Source organism: Lepidochelys kempii, chromosome 10 (genome assembly GCF_965140265.1).
Source record: "Lepidochelys kempii isolate rLepKem1 chromosome 10, rLepKem1.hap2, whole genome shotgun sequence".
In the NCBI taxonomy this organism is placed as follows: Eukaryota; Metazoa; Chordata; order Testudines; family Cheloniidae; genus Lepidochelys; species Lepidochelys kempii.
In genome coordinates this window covers 27486664-27510441 of record NC_133265.1, presented here as the reverse complement: position 1 = coordinate 27510441, position 23778 = coordinate 27486664, and the positions used below count along the sequence as shown (strand labels likewise).

General features: G+C 39.4%; 1 protein-coding gene across 32 annotated transcripts in view; it reads left to right on the top strand.

Annotated features, from left to right (window-relative positions):
* Positions 1-23778, top strand: part of RBFOX1 (RNA binding fox-1 homolog 1) — a 2436731-nt gene that overhangs the window by 2315731 nt on the left and 97222 nt on the right. For 26 of the 32 annotated variants that reach the window (XM_073362502.1, XM_073362531.1, XM_073362497.1 and 23 more), the window contains one exon: positions 22060-22140. The exons of the other annotated variants lie outside the window; for them this stretch is intronic. In XM_073362502.1, coding sequence (XP_073218603.1) covers positions 22060-22140 — 81 coding nt within the window. The remainder of the gene's footprint in view (positions 1-22059; positions 22141-23778) is intronic. 32 annotated transcript variants of the gene reach the window in all.

Here is a 23778-nt window from a genome sequence, read left to right as displayed (position 1 = left end):
CATTGTACATCATATCTGCCAACTCATTTCTGTGATTAAATATTCCATCAGTGCGGGCTATAAGGCAGTAAAGCTTAACAAGATTCATAAGATGCACCACTTGAATACACATAACTCACTTCCTTGGATGGAGAACACCCCGCATGCACAAGAAAATTAGAATTGAGTTAAATTACTCCATAAGACAAGATCAATAAAGAAAGGAAAAGATCCCCTAATGCAATGCAAATCTAAGATATAGTTATGTCCTGATAACTTGAAGCAGACAATTAAAGTCAAAAGTGGAGAAATATAATGTGAATAAACTCTATAATCCTGAAGATAATGGTAAACAGTAGGACTAGTGACATGATTGTTATTGCTCCACCTTTTTCTCTAAGTATACTATAAAAGCAGACCTTTCATTAAGAAAATGTGTGAGAGATAAAATGGAGCAAGAACAGAGATACACGACAGACCCTGCATATGCAAGTAATTATTTCCCTGTGAAAGATATTACAGCAAAACTATTTTTTGTCCTACTGAGTAGCTTTATAAGTCTTTTTATAAGTGGCTTTGAAATGATAAAGGCTGAAGCAAATTAGAACATCAAGAAAGTATGGCTGCTTTTTGCCAGATGATAACATTAATAGCAATGTGATAGTAATGGTTTAATATTTTGGTTTGGGTGTGTACTTTGATGACCAGTCTGGCAGGACAACGATGTACTACTGAGGTATCTTTTGGAATACAGCTGTTGTAATTAGGATTTCTAACAAAGCACTCTAACAAAAGACCGTAGAGACTATACCACAACATTGGCAAATTGCCACAACCTTTTCACCCAAGATCTTTGTAAAGCACTTCAGCAATATTATGCTGAAGGCAAAAGTCCTGAGGTTTATCAGATGAAACCCATTAACTGTTTTTTTTTTGTGCTCAACTGTTAATATACACACTTTATAATCAATATGTAGGGTTTTTTAAACTTGCATTGTCTTCAGATAGACCTCTTTCAACTAATAAAAACATACTGTTTGGAATGAGAGCCTCCTCTGCTTTAATGAGGAAGTTTCTGTACCAGATTTCTTCAACAAGAAGTATTTGACAGAGATGCCATTGCCATTTCAGTATAATTTTTTCAGAACACCATTTTAAAAGGGTACAGGCCAACTCCTCCCAAGGAATCGCAGGGAGAAGTACTGTCCTGTTTGTCTCACATGTACATTTTCACAAGTTTTTGTTTTATTTATACATCTAACTAATTTTAAATACATTCCAGGGTGACTACTAAATAAACTGTATTAAGCTAAAGCCTTCTTCCCATCATTATTGTGCTGAAATACAGTTTCCAGGGTACAGATTCTTATCTCCATTTGGAGGAGTGTTCTACTGGAACACTAGTTCTTCTATAAATCTTCTCTACCTCGTCTAAAAAAAGAGATCTTGGAGTTATTGTTTGATAGTTCTCTGAAAACACTCAAAGTGCAGTGGCAGTCAAAAAAGTGAACAGAATGTTGGGAATCATTAAGAAAGGGATAGAAGATAAGACAGAAAATATCATACTGCCTCTATATAAATCCACGGTACGCCCACATCTTGAATACTGCATGCAGATGTGGTTGTCCCATCTCAAAAAAGATATATTGGAATTGGAAATCCTTCATGAATTTATCTAGTTCTTCTTTGAACCCTGTTATAGAAAGGGGGCTTCTGTTCTCTTCCTTGGGCCCTGCACATGGTCCAGGGTTCTGAGAAAGGAAGGTGTGGGAACCAGGGCTGGTTGGGCTGGGGAGGATTCATTTTGTCATCTGTGCAGCTGTGGCATGGAAAAGTTAATACACCTCTTGGGAAGCTGTTACTAGACGTAGTCCATTGAAGCTGCTCTGACAAGCAGCTGCTGCAGGAGGTGCAGGGCCTCGGACTGGATGGTTCTGACCCTCCTGCATATTCCCTGGTATCCATCAGATTTTGGGGCGGAATAGGAGCTAAACCTTCCGCTTCCCACCAGATGATACGATCCAGGGGAATCTCTGTGAGGAAACTCTTATATAGTTTCCCTTGGAAAAAGTCTTGTTCCAAAGCTTTTACTGTGAGAGAGGATGATCTGGCCCTTAATTATCTTTACTAAAATAACTTGCGGTGAGGAAGGGAAAAATAATACACGGGTGCTTTCAGAAGTGACCAGTGTTATTCATATGTGAAATGATAATGGAATAGTTAAGCATTATCTGCCTTAGTAAAGGATTTGGCTGCTAAAAATGAAGAACAGCAACCTATTATTCAGTCTGCCATTTCAGTACTGAGCTCTGTGATTCGCCACATGTCTGGTATGTAGAGAGCTATTGTTATATCCATTTTACAGACAGGGAAACTATTTTTGTAAAGCATGATTCTTTAAATACACCATACAAACAAGATTCCCATTCTTGGTTCTCTACAAGAAAGGTAAGAACAATTTTCAGCCTGCTGAGGTACTGACAGGTGAGCAGGAGAACCACCTACCTATCCCATGTTCTGTTATAACTGCCTCAGCTCCCTCCAGAACCTTCACAGTCAGCTCCTTTCCAGCCACAGTCTGTGCCAGACTTTGTCCGATGCTGCTCTTTTCTTCTGATGGCTCCACTTGAGAGGGTTCTCCCACCTCAGTAATAATATAGTCTTCTCTAAATTAATCACCCCACTCCTAGCTGTCATGTTTGCCTTTGAAAATCTGTCCCCAGCATGGTAGTTCATGTGGAACATAGGGGTGGGTCTAGTGCTCCTTCCCAACCATCAGTGCCTCAGAACACTAAAGCATTTGAAGTGCTAGGAGAGCTCCAACTTGTCTCACAGTTGAAAGCTGAGATCCAAGAGTGGAAATCCTTTTTTAATGATCTCGTCAAAGAAGTAGGGTTTGGTAAGTAATTTCCCATTGTAGCTTTGTTTTATGCTTTAAAAATTTTTATAATTTTTTATAAAAAAATATTTGTTTATAATTAACATAGGAACTATTGCTATATATATATTATGCAATTATGCACATAATTATGCACATAATTAAGCACATAATTATGCGGGGGAGGCAGGAAATTGCTGAGTAAATGGAAATTTGTTCAAGAGAGGACTTGCACCTTTTTTCTCTTGTAGTGTCTGAGCACTGGGGGTTTTATCCCTATGCTAATCTTTCAGTCTCTGAGCACTGCGGTATTTCATTTAGCAGAGACGGGTGTCCTAAAAACACCATTACATGAGTGAATGAACCATGTTTCACACAGAATCTTATGAGGCTAAATGATTGTTTATACTACAACTTTAGATCCTCAGATAAAAAGTTCACTGTATAGTACATGCAAAGCATAACTTTTGTACAGTCATATTGTGGTTTCTCTCTCTCTCTATATATATATATGTCAATGTACTTTGCAATCTGATTAGATGTGTGACATACCAGGGTACAATCCAGACTAGTTGGGGGCTGTGTCAGCCCTGGCCTGCTAGCCTGAATGCCTTCCAATGCCTAGCTATAGTAGCTCCCACCTGGGCTGCTCACAGTCTTCCAGCGTGCAAGCCACACCCTGTGTGTCTGTGTGTAACTGCAACCTGTCAGTTACACCCTGGCTCTCACCAGCCTCAGCTATAATGCAGAGTCAACCCAACACACCCCCAGTCCTGGATTTCCCCCCCCACACACACACACACACTAAATGTATGTCCTGTACTGCCCTGCCCTCCCCTGGACAGTGCAGATATTTTAAGTCTATTATTCCTTTCAAGGAATAATATACCAACTTATTATCTTAAATAGAGTTACCCAGACACTTCAATTTAAACTCACTGGATTAGATAAAATGGTAAAACAAGTTTATTAACTACAAAAAGGGAGATTTTAAGTGAGTATAAGTAATGGGACATAAGTCAGAAATGGTTAGAAGATAAAACACTTACTTGTGTCTAATTTAACAAAAATATATTGTATTCAAGCAAAATGTCTCACCACATGTTTCCAGCAAAGTTATTGAACCCTCTTCTTCCTCCCCCCCACCCCCAGTCCAATGGCTGTTTGCTGTTTTCCTCTATCATCTTAGGTACAATGCCAGATACAGAAAGTGGAAGAGAGAAGGGGGTCCCTTGGGGTGTCCCCTCCTTTTTATAGTTTCAATCCCTCTCTTGAAAAAACATTTCCAGCTGACAACCAGGAGACAAATAGTCTGTGTGGAAGGATATTTCCTGCTGCTTTTTTCTACCTGTGTGAACTTCCTTTGTTTTCCCTTCCTGCTTGATGACTCTGTTTTCTGCCTTAAATGTTAATTAAGGCAAGCACACATTCTTTTGTTTAGGACAGACCTATTTGCTGACTTATTCCTGCCTTGAGTATATGGAACTGGACTAGAAGACCTTGAGGTCCCTTCCAGTCCTACAATTCTATGATGATTCTGCTTCGGCAGGGCAGTGGGGTTTGGAAAATGTGTTATAACTTTACATACAATGTTGCCACACATATTTTATCAGGACAATACTGACCAGCAAATTATGAGTTTTCAAATTATATCTCACAAGGCATACCTTATACAAAGATTATTACATTAGTGTGTAGGATGTGAATAGAGGAGTCTATTCCATTACAATATGCCTTTAGTTTTGATCTTTGCTGTCAACTAAGCAGTTTCTCCCTCTAAATTTATTCTAGGACATTATTAGTTAAACAGATTAAGTTGTTTTCTAAATACAGACAAATTAACTAAATATTGTTTAATATCCCTTATGTTAATTATACCTAGATGTTCATTTTCAGAGCATAAAACAAAGCTGTAACCACAGTTTAAAAAATGTAATGTTAAAGTACTATTATACAAATGGTAAAATCCCAGTTAGATTCACAACACTGATGACAGTTAATGCATTTCTAAAACTTCTGTGGAGCTGTTATAACCCATTACAGTCGAAATATTGGTTTATGAAAAATTAATAAAGCCAGTAGAAAATGGAATTCAACATCTGTACTAGCTATTTACACAGAAAGAATCACCCAGAATTAATTATGCCTTATGCTATGTTATAATGAGTTTTTCATTAAAATGTATACTATTATGGAAACTAAACAAGGATTATTCAAAGAATAATGCCAATGGCTGTTATTTTTTTGAGAGATTAAATTAGTTAATTGATTGTACATTTAAAATGGAAAGGTTAATCAACATATATTTATCATTCTGTTAAAATCTGCATATTTTTTGGAAAAATACATAAATATAACCAATCTTCCGATGTTAAATATGTGAATATCCTGTATATGTGTCCTGTATATGTATCCTGTGTATAGTATTAATTATAAAGTGCAGTACAATAAGGGTTTGATCCTGCTCTCATCCAAATCTATAAAAGAATTTCCATTGACTTGATTCATGTAGGCTTAACTATAGGGAAGTTTACAGTAGGAACTGGTGGAAAGTGCTAAGCAAAGGACTAAATCAATGGAATTTTGACCACTGCTTTCAACAAAAATATTCCCCAAACCGCAAATTGTACTGAAGGCACCAATGGGTACCAGAGAATACAGTAACCTCATGTACAAATGTGATAGAGATGAACACAGAGTGAAATGCTCCATGGAACCTCACTGGTTTTTATGAAGTAGAGGAAAGAGTGTGCTTGATGTACATTGGTTGGGAGGCTGCTCCAGAGACAGTGGTTGCTACTGTTACAAAGAACAAAGATGGGGCAGGGAGTAAAAGATACAGGAGCAGTCATGAGAGAGGTATAGGATTAAGGAAGCAGGTGGATATTAAGGAATAGGTGAAGGCAGCAGGACACAGGCTAGGATAAAGTTATAAAATGCTTGAGAGCAGAAAAAAAGTTGATGTACATTTGGAAGAAGAGAGGAAACTAGTGCAGAGACAGAAGAACAAAGGAAACATGGCCAGAGCAACAGGGAGGGAAAAGTCCTCAAATGTCTGTGCCTCCTATATAAATAGGTTGAATTTTTAAAAGAGGACTTCTTTCCTTGTTCCGGGGCCACAAGTTGGAAGTCTCTCTTCCCTCCACACACACACACACACAGTGATAGTTAATTTACTGGTGCCAATCATTCCAGATACTGGTTGTGAAGATCCCTTGCTTCTTTGGTTGTAAGATAAACATGCTCCTTCTAGACCCAAAGATAAAGCATACAGAATGGAACCAAGCACACATGTACATTTACCTATAACTGAGCTACATAATATGATTATTTTAAAGAGGGAGGTATTCCATTTAGGTCAGGGATATCAAACTCCCTTGTGAAGAGAACTGAATTTCAATTTTAATCATGTTCTGTGGGCTGGTGTGCGAATTTAAGACCACATGCTCTCTCAAACTTACTGGAGAACTGCCAGTGATGTTAGAGGGAGGTTTACACAAGGATCAAGTGGAAAATAGGGCTTTTACATAAATAACTAAGCTTGTAGTTAATATCATTTATTGTTGTTCAGTACCTTATTGCAATGTTAGCCTCACTTAATGGGGAAATATGCTCATCAGTAGGATCAGCACTTTCATCCTTTTCTTTCTTTTCTCACCCCCTACCCTGTCATTTCTCTGTCTCTCAACTATCTTGCCTGTCCTTATGTGTCTCTTCCTTTCTTCCCTCTGCCTTTCTCCCCTTTAATGTAACATCTCCCAATTCTCATCCCACATGTGATCATCACTCCCCCTTTTCCCCAATCCATGTATAAACATGGTTAGTAATGACAGTGTTAATTTGATGAAGATAACATTGTCATTAGGCTTTAGAGTTAACACTCCTTTCAGATTAATGGTGGCTGCAGAGTTTACATGTCCCAGAGACATTGTTTCAGACTGTTCACAGATACAAGAAGAAACACTGCATTACGTACCTGCGATTTATGCTTGGCAGGCTATCTTCGCCACTAAAAAGACTAACCTTTTTTGTTTGTTTTAATTTAAAGTTTGAATTCTGCAAAATCTTTCTGTACTATGCGGGTCATAAAAATATATCAAGTGGACATGATGTCATTCTGTGCTGTAGAAATGTTTCAAAAACATATTTTTTCAGCTTTCACTTGGTTTTTTTATAGAATTTTCCTTGCCACATTTATTAATTAGCTAGACACAATAAAACTATCCAGAGTCAGACTCTGTAGCATCCTAATCAAGAGGAAACTCTACTTCCTTCCTGTTGATCATAGCTCCTCTTCATTATCATGTTAGTTGCCAGATCTGTGGTTTTCTTGTCTTGTTTTTAACTTCAGCATTGTGCGTATATTTTTACATTCCCCCACAGTTAAGTAGCTTTTATAACTCCCAACAGTGCATCTTTTGCAGCCCAAGTATACCTACATTTTTAAATTAGAAATGTTTCTCATAATTGACATAGGAGTAGGAGTGAGGTCGCAGCTCCTAAAATCAATGAAAGTCATTCATTTTCTGAGCACTTGCAAAGTAACAGGATGAAATCTGGAAACTCTGAGAACTCTGGGATCACAAAGATGGCACACAGATACATTTTCACCACTCTATCATATAGACAACCAAAGGACGGGGCCCTGTATGGTTGGAAGGTGGCTAGCAAATTACAGGCATGACTGTAAACCTAATAATAATATATGGAGAGTGATCTCTCAGAATAAAATAAAAGACAAGGTGATCATTAAAATAATTGTTTATTCAGGGTTGAGTGGGGGGTACTTACCATGTCAGAAGTTAATTACAGTTATGCACATGAATGCATAGCTCTGATTAAAGGTGGAAAAACAAAGCCAGAAAAAAGATCAGTCGCAGAGGATGGACATTTAGGCAAATCAACTGCTTTAAAATATGATGTAATATCTTTAATATAGTTTATTAGAGTGGAAAAACTCTTCTGTGTGTCAGATCATTATTATATCTACCAGCCTAATCCTAAAGTAGCTCAAGGTTGTCATTCATACTAAATAAGATGTTGAACTATATTCAAAATGCATGGCTAACTCATTATCCTTCCATTTCCTCTCCAGCACTGTCTCCCCATTTTAGGGTACCAGGTTACAGATTCTCCATTGTATTTGCTCAGCAAAGATTTAATACCAGCTCCTCCTACACTGAGGTTTCAAATGACCAAGACTTCATTATTTTTTTACAAAATACATTGCTGTTGATTTACTTATTATGGTGGTGCTCCAGAGTTAAGGCTGCCTTCTGAAACAGGATTAAAATGGAACATAAGTTTCTGTTTTTCTCTACATTTTTTTCTTTATGAAACTTGTTTGAAAAAATAAAAGGAATTCTTGTACTTAACTGAAAGTGGATCTTTTAGAGAATTCAGAAATATTCTATATGTGTGTTTTTTTTCACCATTACATCATGTTTTCATGTGCCTCTGCAGTTCCAGGGCCTGGACCTTCCCAAGTGAACAAGCACAGTTTAAAAAAAAAAAAAAAAAAAAAAAGCAAGCCTCATGCATCACATGTCAGGGGTAGTTGCAATCATTCATAATACTTTCTGATTGTGAAGGCAGCAGAACTGTCTGTTGGTGAGGGAAGGGGACTCTGGGTTCGCAACAGGGAGGTGATCTTCCCAGCAAAGATAGACATACACACACTAGTTCTGCTCAAGATAGCACCCCAAAATAGTAGTGTGGTCATGGCAGTATGACAGCAGCCCGGGCTAGCCACTGCAGTACAATCCTGGCCAGTCCCTGGGTATGTATGGAGTCGGCTAGCCTGAGCCACTGCCTGGTCCACTGTGGCCACGTTGCTATTTTTAGGCACCTCTCACGCTGCTGTCTGGAGTGGCTCACAACTGTGAGGGCCTACCTCAAGGCAGACTCCCCAAGCTGGTGGTGTGTTCTATAATTAGATTTCACCAAGCCAAGTAAACCTGGTACCCTAAAATGTGAATTTCTGGCTCACTATACCAGTCTTACCATAAGAGTCACAGTCTCCTCAGACTCTCCAGTCTATCTTGCCACGCAGATAAACTAGCTAAAAGGAAATGAGACTTACTGAGCGGTTAGAGCAGGTACAGTATATGTACAGGTGAGGCACAGTTTATAATTCCAAATGGTAGCAGAGATGTAGTAATCTGCTAGCTTCCCAAACGTCCCTCAGGGCTACCCAGAATAACTCTGGGGATCTCTGTCTTCTCGTTCAGTTATTCTGCCCTGTTAAAATCTAAACAATCCAGAGATGAAGGATCTTTCCTTGAATCCATTCTTATAGTGAAAGCAAGAAATCTGGGAGGAGGGCTAGCTCAGTGGTTTGAGCATTGGCCTGATAAACCCAGGGTTGTGAGCTCAATCCCTGAGGGGGCCATTTAGGGATCTGGGGCAAAAATTGGGTATTGATCCTACTTTAAGGAGGGAGTTGGACTAGGTGACCTCCTGAGGTCCCTTCCAACCCTGGTATTCTATGAAACGCATTTTGAGTCTTTGACCTCTGATCATCACACACTTGCTTTGAAATTAGCACTTTTCTGTTTAAAGTTCTTCATTTGCATTTCACAAGGCTTCTTTCTTGTCTGATGGGTTAATAAGTTACAGGAGTATTTACAGTGTAAATGTTTGCTATTACATTATAAGAGGATACAGATAAGTGAAAACAATACAAATAACATTCCATTAGTTTTCATTAGGTTTAAACACCAAATACATTCTTACACATTTAACAGTCACTTTGATTTATACTAATAAACAAGTGAATTGACCTGGGGCTTCAGCATGAGCTGGCACCTGATCTGCCGGGGTCACAAAACTGGCATGAGCAGGGTTAGTGCATGTATGTCTATCCGTGTTAGGAATTACCGCTCCCAGCTGCGCTGTAGACATACCCTGGGAGACAGGAGTTTTATTCTTGGTTCTGTGTCTGACTCATTCTGTGATTTGGGCATGTCACTGAGGACTAAATTGTGCCCTGACACTGGCAGGTTACATAAAGCAGAAATCAAAAGGTTCTTCAGCGCCTTACGCCTCCATACAGGACTCTAGTGAGCCTGCAGTCTTTTCCCTCACCTAGCATCACTAACGACTCCTAAAGGGTGGGGAAGAAGGCACAGCTGTAGCCCTCACTGAACTTCAGCCCACAGAGCTGACTGACTATTGTAGAGGAGAGCAAACTGTACTCTCTTATGAAGCAGTTGTTGTTCCCAACTGTCTTGTTAAGGGGTGGTACAGTACCTGTATAGCACAGATAAACCATGTGTATTTTACTTTATTTTAAAACCCAAGACACAGTTTAAATTAGAAGTGGAGTTCTGAATGCCAGCTTTTGAGCCTGAAGACTATTTTTAGTTTAAACAGTAGAAATAGTTCTGTTGTAACTAGATAAAGAGGTGAGAAGTATTGGCCTGATTTTCAAAGTGCTGAGCACCTGAAAATTCCATTAACTTCAATTGAGAAGTTATGAGTTCTCAGCACGTCTGAAAATCAGTCTGTGTGCGTGTGGTACAAACATGTACACACTGTCAAGTTCAGCTGTAGTAAACTTGCTATGCAGGACAATTGCAGTTGTTGAAATGCTACTAGCTCCATTCCCTTTCACCTCCTCACACTGTTTCAGAACCTATTTTCAAACTTGGGGTCATTTGGTGGCAGTATATGAATAGGATGTGAGAGGATTTACACTAGACTGAGACAGGATACAGCATGTACTTCTCTCATGAGTTATTGATGACCTCATGAGATATAAGAGGTCATCAGTAACAAACAAATATAAAGTCTGTAGTCAGTCAGCTCATTGTATATTCTGGTTTATGTAACAGTTGAGTTTTTATTGGTGGAATGTTTTCTTATTGGCTATAATTGAGAGAATGGTTGGGTCTGATTAAATCAATTTATTATTTGAAATTTCAGTTTTCCTGTCCTTCATCATGAGTGAATGTATGATGGAAATGGCTTATGCTACATGTGGTTGCAGTATTTTGTGCTCTGTGGCGTGCATGCCAATGAAGTAAGAAACATATTGCATCTTTGCTTTTGTGCCAGCACCACCTTTCCACAAGCTAACAGTGTCATGGCCTAGCCTAAATTCACAGGCATAAACCAGGTGTGATGGCATGACATCTATTTCCACATGGCCACTATTGTGCAGTACACCATTGCTGCTATTATTATTTTTATTTCTATTGTGGAAACACCTAGAGTCTGAGACCAGGCCCCATTGTGCTGGGCACTGTACACACCACAAAAATGATACAGTTTTAGTATGCAACTAGAAAGAGAGAAACAGAGAAGGAATAACGGACATGGTATAAGTGATCTTTTGTACAAGTATCAGTGTCCGCTCACTTGTTGCCTATCCATTGCTGTAGATATTACAACGTTCTGTAGATATTACAACAGAGGTGAGTTTTAAGGAGGATAGGATAGTGTAGTGGCTTCACAAATTTTTACAAGAAACTTCTCCAATGTACAGCATAAAGCGCAGCAGGAGAGAAAGCGCAAAGGTGATTAAGGCAATAATGAACTAGAGCATGATGGAGACCAACATCACTGGCAGAGAAGAGATGGGGGGAAGGTCATGGTCTTAATAGCATAGTAGCATTGATAGACCTCAGGAAGCGCCTGAGCGGTCACAAGTAATTATTTTAAATTGGATTATTACAAAAGTACTCTACATGGGGCTATACCCAGGGATTAGTTAGAAATTACAGTAGGTGCAGAACTTGGCTTCTTAAAAGCCACAAGGAATTTGTAAAATTGTCTTTTTCATAATCAACTGAACTGGCTTCATATTAGCTTCCAACAGCAATATTAGGTCTTGACTTTGATTTATAAAATCCCACAGTACTTGGCTTAGCCTTTGGCTGCCTCTGGGCTCCCTTTTCTTCCCTCATTGCACTGTAGTTCTTGGACGAAAAACTCCTATGTTTAACTGATTGGGATAAGGTTCTCAGTGGAGGCCTCAACTCTGTAATTTTCTCACGAAGAGAAGGCTATCTGAGGTTTTTCTTTCTTTAAGGCAAGGATAGTCTCTGGACTCAAGTGTCTACTTGCAGATGGTGCAGCGGAGATGGGTAATTTTGGGGTGATGTAACTTTTTTCTCTTTAGAAAAAAACTAAAAAATCTTTTTTCAATGTAATGTATTCACCTGAGATATGATCGGGCATGAGTTATAAATCTAAAAAATAAATTTAATTCTGTTTGGAGAAGGATCCTAATTAGATGATGTAGAAAACATGTAAAAGGTACTCTGTTGTTGCACAGGCAATATATTTTCAACCCTAGTAAAGCCCAGGTCATGCCACGTTAAACAAACATCAGTAACCAAGGGCTAGATTTTGCAACCCTTACTTGTTTAAGTGAGCCCTTAATGTGAGTACTACAAATGGGACTTCTTGTCTAAGTACTTGCTCACCCAAGTCATTAAGGATTGCACACACTAGCATATAATGTTGTTCCACAACAGTAGCCTTTCTGTTAAATGTTTCTGGCCCACATCTGTGGAGTCTGGCATGTTGGAAGTAATCCATGCTGAATAATAATTTCAGATTATCCACTGGGGGTGTGTCAGTTATGAACCAACACAATGCGGGTCACCGCCAGAAAGAGCAGCAGTCTAATGCACCTTCAAAAAGGAAAATCAGGAGGGTGCTAGTCTTTTTTCAAGACCGAATGAGTCACTCTGAGTGGAGAAAAAAACACTAATGAGGATCTAGCACCAGACATGGGGCTAGCTATAGGTGGAACTTCATGTTTCTCAAGAGCAGAACTACAAACACTTCCTAAAGCCAGGTCACAAACAAAAATCAAACAGCAAATTTTAGTAGTTCTGATGCCCTGAGAGTGCAGAGATCTGCCCCCATCTTTTGTTTAAGGTATTTATTTTTCCTTACAGAAGGCAGCATCTAGCCCTAGATAAAGGAGTGTATTTTTTAAAAATGTTGTATATCCACCAAGTCAATAAAAGGTATAATTATCTTGTGTTTGAATTTTTTTTTACTGCATAACTGTCACAGGGCTGGCCCTTTAAGGGAGCCAAAGGCCCAGCTTACACTGACAGGCTCCACAAAAGGGAATGAGCCAACCCAGGTCTATCTGTGAATAGGTAACAGCCTAACTAGCTAGAAGGCAGTTAAGTAAGGCACACCTGGGCCTAATAATAAGTTTAGGAGAGCTCACTTGAAAAAAAGGTTCCTGTGGCGAAAGGTTGCTCTAGAGGAAGGGAGCTCCTAGGAAGCCTGAACTAGGTAAAAGCTCTAAGGCAGGGAGGCTTGAAGAGACTCTTGAACAAGCAGGAAAGAGACTACAAAAGCTTCCCACTTAAGGATGCCTGGGAGACACCCTGAATAAACAAGGGAAAGACTGTGGAGCTCTTGATGCAGTAGAGAAGCCTGAGGCCTTATAGCAGAAGGAGCTGCTGCTGAAACCTAAAGACTTATTTGTTGTAGGACTTCTAAGTTTTATCGGGGCTCTGAAGAAAGAGCCTTTAAATCCACATACAAATGCTACTTTTAGAAAGCTTTATTAAAGGGAGATATACTGCTGCAAAGTAGAATCTTTGGCTTCTCTTTGACCAGGCTGTTTAAATCACCTCATAGTTACCTCAGAAAGGGCGGGGTGACTGAGGCAGGCAATAGCAATACCGTGCTCAGCTGCAAGGGTGTGCTCAGGAGATGATGGTGGTCTTTCTATAATAACAGTTCAGTGGTTAAATGTTCTGTATTTTTAAGTTTAAGTTGAAGGTTGTTTTAAAAGGAAACCAATAGATTAGATTAGTTAGTGAAAAATCACTGATGTGCTGTTTCCAGTACTCCCCAGACTGCTTCCAGGACAGCAGCTGAGCCTTTATGACTTTCTTCAGTCATTTTCCGAGCTCCCTGCACTATCTCCAGTGATCTATGCCCAGGCTTTTTCCAATAGTTTTTTGGTCCTCTTCTATACATCGGGGCTCCCACTGACTGTTGCTCAGCTCCAGGCTACTTAATCCTTAATGATCAACTGATGCTTCTCTCAAGAGAACCAGAAATGCTGGGCAGATGATGTGGGGAAAAAAATCAGTTGAACCAAACTCATGGAGATATTTTAGGGCTATCACTGAGGTGCCCAATGCCTTGCAGGATTAGAACTTTAAAAAGCTGGTGAGCGAGGAAACTGATTCATCCTCTACAGAGTTGAGGGGCAGAACTTCAGCTGATATATTTTGTCATATTTCCATGGAGATAATGGAACTATGAAAATTTATACCAACTGAAGATCTGCCTGTGGTTGTTTTATGGCTTTTTGATTTTTCACAGCATGTTTACTGGTATATCCTGGAGCAAACCTGACTGTCCAGTGTCCTACATTAGGTATGACTACCAGAATAAAAGGGAAAAACTGGGAGTGTAAGAATAATCATTCCTGCTATGTACACAGAGATAAAAAATGATGAGTAGACTGTATTGAGAAAGGATAAACAGCAGGAGGAAATCTGACATATTGAAACAGAGTTGTGGTGAGAGACAATGGAAATGGTGATCATGGAATTCATGTAAACTTGAGAACTTTCAGATTGACACAGCTGATTAAAATGAAAAGGTTGTGATAGAAGTCTTTTAGGACTCAGATATTCTGTTCAGCTTTTGTTTACTTTCTGATGGTTTGCCTGCATAGTTTAATAAAAGTTATGTACTTAACTTTGTAAACAGGTATCTAGCAGCTACAGTAATAATGCACTCTATCTAGGTAACTCAACAGAATGAATGAATAATAAATAAGGTTTTGGTTTGCCACTGTTGCTGCAGGTATGTGTGAATTTCATCCCCTTGTGATGATAGGGGGTAGCTTTGCCCCATAGGGAATTCAACTTTTGGGTGCAGTTGTAACCCACACACCTCATGGATGTGGTGCTCTGTCCCATCTAGTGCACACGACACCACTTAGAGAGCAAGATTAATGAGTCTGTTCTACAGCCTTAGCTAAGGGCCACATGGCTTTTAGCTCATGCAGCAGAGACTCATGCATTTAGCTCCAGAGGTCCCAGGTTCAATCCTGCCCACTGACCGGGGTCTGTCGGTTTTACACAGTCACTTTGGGTAATTTGATAAGAATCTGCAGATAGATAACATCAGTATCTACTGCTGTATTCCAGATTTTGCTTTTCCTACAGCAAGTATGGAGAAGCACAAGAGAATACTTAGCTATTTATGTTACGTAATTTTTTTAATGGCCTTGTATGTAGAATCTATTAGAGATATTCATAATTGAAAACTGTTAGTTTTCAAAGGGGAGTTCAAGGGGGCAAGATAACAGTTACAAAATGTGTGCTGATATTTGAGGAAGTAACAAATGAGATAAATTAGATAGAAGGCAAGACAGTTTTAATTTAGCTTGTGGGCCAAACTTAATATGGTGCTTTCTCCTTTTTGACTACCTGCATACATCTTCAAGGTAATCTTAAAGGTGAATACATTCATTACTGTCTGTGGGTTGTTTTCTACAATGATAACACAGCATCATTATTTGTATTAAAAAAAATCTTCCAATAGGTTAAAGGTATTTCTGGCCTGAACTACACTGGGAACATTTCTTCAAATTCTAACCAGCTTTTAAAAAAAGTTTCTGCTAAATTGATCTTAAAATCATTTGCAAATGTAGTGTTGAAAGTGCTGTTGAAACTGGTTCAGTAAAAATGATTTACACTGCCTGGAGCCTGATCTACATCAGAACTCCAACTGGATTTGTTTTAGTTGAACTGTTATAAAACCAGTTACAGTTTGGTGGGAAGTTTCCCTAATCTTGAGCAGGCTTCTGTGGGTTAAGGTCGAACTTCTAATAAAAAGCCATTTTTGAGTTATTTGAATGATTTAAAAACAACCCCCTGAAAAATGCTTTGCTTGTTCAAAACACTAGTTAGAAAAATATTCATATCTCAAAAACAACAATAATTGATTTTTCCAACTATAAAATAACAAAACAAACCCCTTAGAATGGTGCAGAAGCTCAAGAAATTTTAGCCCAAAGAGTAGGATTTTTCTTAGAAAAAAACTATAGCAACCTGAACAGAGGGTCTTGTAATGGAAATGCTTTCTTAATCATAAGTTGCATATGAAAATATGCAGGAGGACAGGGTATGAACTTGGCATGTTTTTTGGCATTGGAAATAATGCCCTCATCATACCACATGATCCACTTGGAGTCCAAGAAGTAGTGCAGAATTATCATGGGATGTGGCTGGGCAAAATATGTGCATCAGTGACATCTGTTGGAATAGACTAGCTAAACTATTACTGATCAGACCACACTACTTCCTGCCCTGCTATGACACTAGCAGCCTAGTTAGCTGAGTTTTCTTGTGGCTGCTGTCTTATGGACCTTCCAGTGAACCTTCTGATGGGAGTCTCAGAGCATATAAAATATCCCCTAAAAATTCTTAGCCTAATTGAGTCCCATTCCTGGGTCTGTTTGCCTGCCCATGGACCTAAGTGGTTGGACTCAGTGGAGGTTATCCAGATATGCTGAATAAAGAACAGAAGACACTTGATATGGATTTAATCGGGCCGCAACTTTATTATTAGATGTCTGGGACTGCCTTGCGGATAAAAGTGTACAGTGCAGGCAACTCCATGTTCATTCAAATAACTAGCTGGGGCTTCCACCCGCTCCCTTTCATTTTCCATCCATGTCCCCCAGCCAACCCATAGCTTGGACGTTACCATCCACACCCCCTTGTAGGACAGTTAAGGTTGGGCTATAAAGAAAGGGGGTTTGTTCCCTGCCAAACCAATTATAGGACTTCCAACCCCCCTCATTCTCTGTTCTATTCCTTTAACCAGCACCTCCTTTTAAAGTCCTTTACCAGGCTATTTATCTGATTACGGGATGCCTTTCCTATGGAGTACCTGCGCTGGATATCTACCACAAGGAGGCACCAGCAATTAGCTTGGCTACCTCTCCCACCCAGTCGGGTTCCTAGACATCTCCCAGTGACCTTTTTTACAGTGGCCAAAATCATATCATCCTCAAAGTCTGACAGGTGAACCCCATTCTTGCAAAAGAACTGAGTTGCACCTTGCACTATGCCAGGATCGTTGAGGACGCCAGCAACTGGGTTGCCAATGACCATGTACCGCAGCACCCACCCTTCTGTGATGGGCCATATTGGTGACCACCATTACATATCCTGAAATTGGAAGAACTTATTGAAATTTCCATCATAGCTCAGCCATGTGCCTGGCACCAAAGATCTCTGTGCCACTGACAACATCCTACACCCAGGCTCTGTAGCGCCAGCAGCATCCACTCAGGTTCGTCACTAGCTCCTGGAGCAAGCCCCCAAAATCTGTCAAACTGAAAAAGAGACAAGGTATCTGCTGTGCCATTATCCACCCTGGGCTCGTACTTCGAAGAAAAACAGATGATAAGGCTTAAACTTTGTGAGATTCACAAATGCCCTCACTACCTTCATGAGCCTGTGTGATCTGGAAGTTTGGCGCTTGATAACATGTACCACCGCCATGTTATCCACCAGAAGCACACCTTTCTATTAGCCAACTCAAGTTCTCAAATAAGCACTGCAACTAAAATGGGGAAAAATTCCAGGAAAGTCATGTCACGTACTACCCCATTTTGTGTCCAGATAGCAGGCAATTTCTGGGCACATCACCTTCCTTGGTAAAACAACTCAAAGCCTCCTGAAACATCCAAATGGATTTTCAAACCTGCTTCTAATAACTATTCCTTCCTCCATAACAACACTCCATTAAATTGACTCAAAAACTGTTCCCACACCTTCAAGTCTTCCTTCATCTCTCTAGTAATTGGTATTATAATGGTGTGGCCTGGCTATTCCCGCTGTTGCCACTGCAAGCTGGGCACAGAATGCCTGCCCCAGGGAACAACCCTGCAGGCAAAGTTCAGGTGTCCCATAATGTAGTGCAGGTCTCGTAGCGTGACTTTCTTGGCTCCTACAATTCTCCTGAGCAATCCGAACAGCTCCCAAAGCTTATCCTGAGGGAGCCGCGATATGCACGTCCTTGTGACCAGCTTGATCCTTAGGTAGGTCAATGTAGTGGAAGGGCCCGCTGCCCATGGACCTCAGTGGTTGGACTCAACAGAGGGTCTCTCCTAATGATGTAGTGTGCTCCCTTAGTCCAATAGTCATTTGCTTTCTATGTGCAAATGTGGTAGTTGCCCAGATGAAAAAGACACAAAAAATGAAGACTTCCTGTTGCTCTGTATGAAAAACTCGCATCAAATTCATTGAAAGTGGAGGAAAATGCAGCATTAAAGATACACCTCTGCATGAATATACTATTCTTGTTTTGTGTCCAATATTTTTCAAAGGACAGTTTTGCACAGAAAAGATACGTTGAGAACTATTTTTAGAATCTGTGTTCTATATAAAAAGAAAAAGAAAATCAAGTTCTGCTAAGATTTAGTGTTGTAGAGGAAATGTGGTATTTTATTCCATTGGGATTTGTAAATTGCCTCCAGTACACTGAAGTTTTCCCCGAGGATCTTACTGTAAAATAATTAAATCTTCTCTTATATATGTTTGCTGCAATTTAAGTACTTTGAATGCCAAAATGAGACACTTCAAGAATCTTGAGCCCTCATTTGAGTTAATCCTAATAAAACTGTAATATCTGTCAAAAGAAATCTAGTAATAATAACTTGGCTACTTAGCTTCAATTTATATGTTAGTTCAAATGCTAAACTTTAAAACTAAAATTAAACAAGTGCAATTTAGTAACATAAATGAAGCAGGCACCTGCTTTTTTTTCTTTTTTTAAAGAGAAATGTATACATCTGAATAGCAGTGTAACTACACCCATATAGTTGTACAAAGTGAAAACAAGAGAGTCTTCATCTAGATGAGTGCTGCTAACAGCAATAAAAAATTCTTTAATCATGGACAACTTAGAAGAGGTAAGGTGTTGACTGGAAAACCTTTGATATTCTCTGATAGAAACAGCATCAAGGTAATTTAGACATTATAGACGGAGAGCTAATAGATTATAGAGGATGGGATCCAAATAGCAACATTTTTGAGCAAGAAAATGAAAGGGATGCTTTCATGCTTAATAATATTTTAATTTAAAAAAGTAAATCTTCTGTCTTGTATTTCTAATACTAGCTAAGGTTATTAAGGCTGAAATAATTTTAATATCTAACACAATGTTCTGTGTTTATGTTCATTTCTTTTTTGCATTTTGCTCACCTTGGACAAGATGAAAAGACTAATCCATTTCATTTTTCTTTATCGTTTCTAGTCAATTTTGTTTTCAGGTTCTTGCAGTAGCACAGTATTGCAATAGCCAGGTTGCAAACACCAATTTGACGCATCCATATTCAAGAGAGCACTTAAGTACATGTCTAAATCCCATTGACTTAAGTGCTACCCTAAATAGTGATACCTTGCTTAATTGCGGACCTATATGGGAATATTTATTTGCTTAAAAACTGTTTACGCTTTTAATTTTTTTTTAAATTAATTTTAGATTTTATATTTCAGTTGGTCTTTGGGTTTTTTTAAGCTTGTTTTTACAAAATCTAAGTTTTGGGCCAAATTTTACCTTATCACATTCCTTTAAGACTTGTGATTGGTGAATCACAAAAGGCAAGGATGTTCAATTCAGACAAATATATAAAAGTTGTGTTACTTAACTGAGTCCCATGAGCTGGAAAATTACAATGATGATAGGCTCACCCATGAGATTTCCAGTATTTCCTGGTTTTTGCTAAGTTGATTAAACATAAGGATTGTTTTTCTCACAGTATTCCAAGTATTTCTGCTTCCTATCATAGCTGGAACCAATAATTTAGAGGTTGTTAATAGTTAAAAAAGTAAGTTGAAAAAAAGGACTTGGTGTGGTCATGACTTTAGGTTTGGAATACCTCTTAATTGTTCAAGGGGGTATCCAAATTCTACATAGGAAATCTATCTGGCATTTTCTTTTGGTGGGACTTAATCCATAATATTTAGATTTAGCCTTTGAAAAGTCTGTCTACACAGGTCACTGTCTGACACACACAGTTCTGGCAGAGCTCCTCCTCTGTCTGGACATTCTCCAGGCAGTTGTGATTGGGGACCACTTCATGGGGCCCCATGTGCTTTAAGCATCCTGAGTCTGAACAGAGTCCAGGCACTGCCCCTGGCTTGGGGTCTTTCTACACCCTGAGGGTGCATCTATTCTCCTGTCTAGTATCCCTGCCTGGGAGCTGGGACCCTGGGTCAAACTGCCTAGCTTCTGGGACTAGTGCTGACCCCTCAGGCCCCTCTATAGCCTACGTGCACACACACCCACCCACACACACACCCCATAGCTTAAGCACTCTCTTTCAGAACTCCATCCATGTGTGTGCTCTGGATTTACAGTGTAACACTTCAGGGGCTCATAATAGTGAAAGCAAACAGACATGCAGGCTTTGCACAGGATTCTAAACACATTTTACTCTTTACTTAGCAGCACAAGAGAAACACTGCACTAGACAAAATAATAAACCCACCTGTATCTATTTTCCTTGTCTCTGTTTCCTCTGGAGAATTCTTTGTGCTTAGGCAGAGTCCTCTGGTGTGCCCAGGATCCTTCAGAATCATGGAGCCTTTCTAGGTCAGCTAGCTTTCTCTGATTTTTGCTGGTTCCTCAGTTAAACCAGACCCCCCGCTATGAAAGCATGCCCATGTTTTCCTCTTCTGCCCAAACTTTCCAGTCTTGCTCTGCCAATATCTGGTTTCTTTGTTCTGCTGCTGGTGATTTTCCACTCTGTGCTTCACTAGCTCTCTGCAGAGAAATTTGGTCAAACTGTTTTCCTCGCTCAGGTGAATTCGTTAGTATACCCATTGTTCAGTCAGAGCACCATCATTAAGGTTAATGACTCTTCATTGAGCCTGGTCTGGAAGATCGTGCCAGCCAGTGGATTCCAGTTCATATAAAGGCATTGCATGATAAAATTACTTCATCAAAACAATTTCATAACATCAACCAGAATTGCTAAGTTTAAAGACAGGTTCCCCAACTTGTCACTCACACTCTTGTCCAAGATCTGTCCTGTTGAACTCAGCGGGGTTGCATGGGTTATAAGTCAATGCAGAAATTGGCCCAATGTATTTTAGTTTTTAAAATGAATTCAATTCTTATGAAGGCACAGAATTCGCAATACTAAAAACCTGAAGGATCTACAATATCTATCAAATTGATGTAGCACATGCCATATGTCCTCATACTACCCCTGTAGTGGGCCTTATTCCTGACAAGGATTGGTCCTTTCAAGAGGTGAAAGGATAGTTTTCTTCATGTCTAGTCAATGTTCAGTCCCTCATATAAGATTGCCCAGGCAGACGTAGAGGTAGGAATGTAGAACTAGGCAGAGCACTGACTCAATTTCCCCCAAATCAGAGCATAAAATAAGAACCTAGCTGAATCTTTGCCCCAAACAAAATCTTTGGTTAACTTTTTTTCATTAACCTTTTAGAATTTCTGCCCTTTGTGTACTTCTGCACTTCCTGGATTCAGCTGATATACTTGATATACACTGCAAGAAGTTATTCTCATGTATTTCTGACCCAGGCAATACCAAAAGTGCAGGAAACTTTATAAGAAGTAGTTCTATTCTGTTCTCAGTCATACCAGTGTCAATCCAAGTAAATCTTTGGAGTAAATGGAACTACTTTGAATTTACACTGGTACGACCGAGATCAAATCTGTTCCATAATCAGTACTTATGAGATTTTCAGCTTGATTTATCTGCTGTGTTTGTTCAAGCAGCCTCTCATTTCAGGAAAGGTGGTGTGGGTGGTTGCATTGCCTAAATTAAAAGCAGGGCTAATTAGGCAGCCTCTGCTTTAGAAATATAGGGGAAAGAGACTGAGAGAGAGCAGCTGCAATAAAGCACAGCAGCATAACTGCTTGAGGGGCCAGCATGCATGGAATTCACACAGCCTGCGCCAGCCTCCCCATATCAAAATGGATATTTATATTTTGTGGGAGGGGGAATCTGTGTTTTGATTTTTTAATATAAGATTGTAAATGTTCATTGGGGCTTTTTCTGTTTTGAAATCAAAGGGCAAAAAGTGCCCCTGCTTCACTGTACTTCCACAGTGTTACGGCTTTATTTTCGTTTGGGATAAAAATGCAGGTTTAGTTTGAGTGTTCCAAAACCAGATACCACTCTCTCTCTCTCTCTCTCTCTCTCTCTCTCGTAGGCAGGGTGCTGCTGTGCCAGGCAAACCAGGAGGGATCTCCCGTGTACAGTGCCCCCAGTTCACTAGTATACACATCCACAAGTAAGCCAGTGTTACGGCTCTATTTTTGTTTTGTGACAAAAGCCAATAAATGTGAATTAAGTCCCCTCGTAGTTGTTGTTAAGGTAAAATGTGATATTTTTAAACATGTTTAAGTAATTCTACAGGTATTTCAGCAACTGATTTGTTATTTACATCATCATTATTGTAAATAGAAAATATTATACTATTCTACTATACTGGTCAAAACCTCTGTAGTGACACTAATATTTGGAGTCCATTGCTGTTGGACACACTAATACTTTTGACAAAGTCAAATATTTTCTTTTGAATCTGAAATGAGCAAGAAATCAAGTATCTCATACCCTGCCACCACTAAATTGTGTCAGGATGGGCCTAGAAATTGAGTCTTCCTTTAAATTGTCAGGGGTGGGGTGAAAAGTACATAAGCCATTGACAACAAAAGAGAAGCTGTGTGCAAATGGATACTGAATATACAAACAACTGGCCCAATAAAAATAGTTATGCATTGTGGTGTCCTCCATTTTTCTGCCTCTGTAATGGAAATGTCTCCAAATCCTCTAAAATCCTATAGCAGAAGTGGAAACAATTCTGACAATACTGGGTCTTGTGATGATGAAGATGATGATATCAGTTCTGAATATGATCTGGGTGAAAAAAGGACCTAATGAGAGCAGTAGTAGTAACAGTGGTTATTTACACTGGTGCTGCTACCAAAACATCCAAGGAAAATGAAACCCCCACCACCATCTAGTGAAATGACCCTTAAAATATCAAAGGTATGATTACAAAGTCAACAGGAACTCCTGCTGGTTCTGGTAGACCAGATTTCTCTTTGTCTGATTTGTCACAACATGATGAGCAGTAGCATCTTCTGTATATTCCTCACCAGTGAGTTTGCCCTCACAGAAGATGCTTAACCTTAGCTGTTTGGGGTCATTTTTGTCAGATGGTGTTCATTGCAAAAATGCACTTTGGAGGAGTGACTATTCTGGACACCAATTCTGCAATGAATCAAATAAAATATTTAGCATTGCTGCTTCAAATTATATACTTAGTCTGCCATTCAGCATTGGAAACATCAGAGTTTTCTCTAGGAAAAAGGGAGGGTGGGGGAAGGGGAGTTATGTTGCTGCATCATCACAATTGTGTGCTGCTGTTTTGTCACTGGCAGTGAACAATTCTATCGCTGCTGCTGCTGGTACTGCTACCACAACATGAATGTGTGCAATGCCCCCGAGGCCAGTCCTTACCAATGAATGATAAAGTAATTTAATGTGTAGGAAATCTTCCAAAATAGGGACAAATATTCCAGAAATCATCTCACCGCACTACATTTATACTGGAAAATATCTAATGCTATTTTTCCCAAGCAGATTGTTTTCCAGCAGTGTTATGCCTTGTACTATGTTAGAGATGTGAAAGACCTATGATGTCAACTACTCTGTTTCCCTGCTCTCAGAAGATTATTCCCTTCAGTACATTGCTAGTGTTTTATCCCATTTTGTTTTAAATGTCCCAAGGAATTTGGCCACATTCATCAGAGAACTATCCACTGCCTAATTCATCTCACTATTAGAAGTTTTCCTGCAATTCACTCCTAATATACCCTTGCTTAATTTTATCCCCAAGACTCCAACTTATGCCCATGTTCCACGC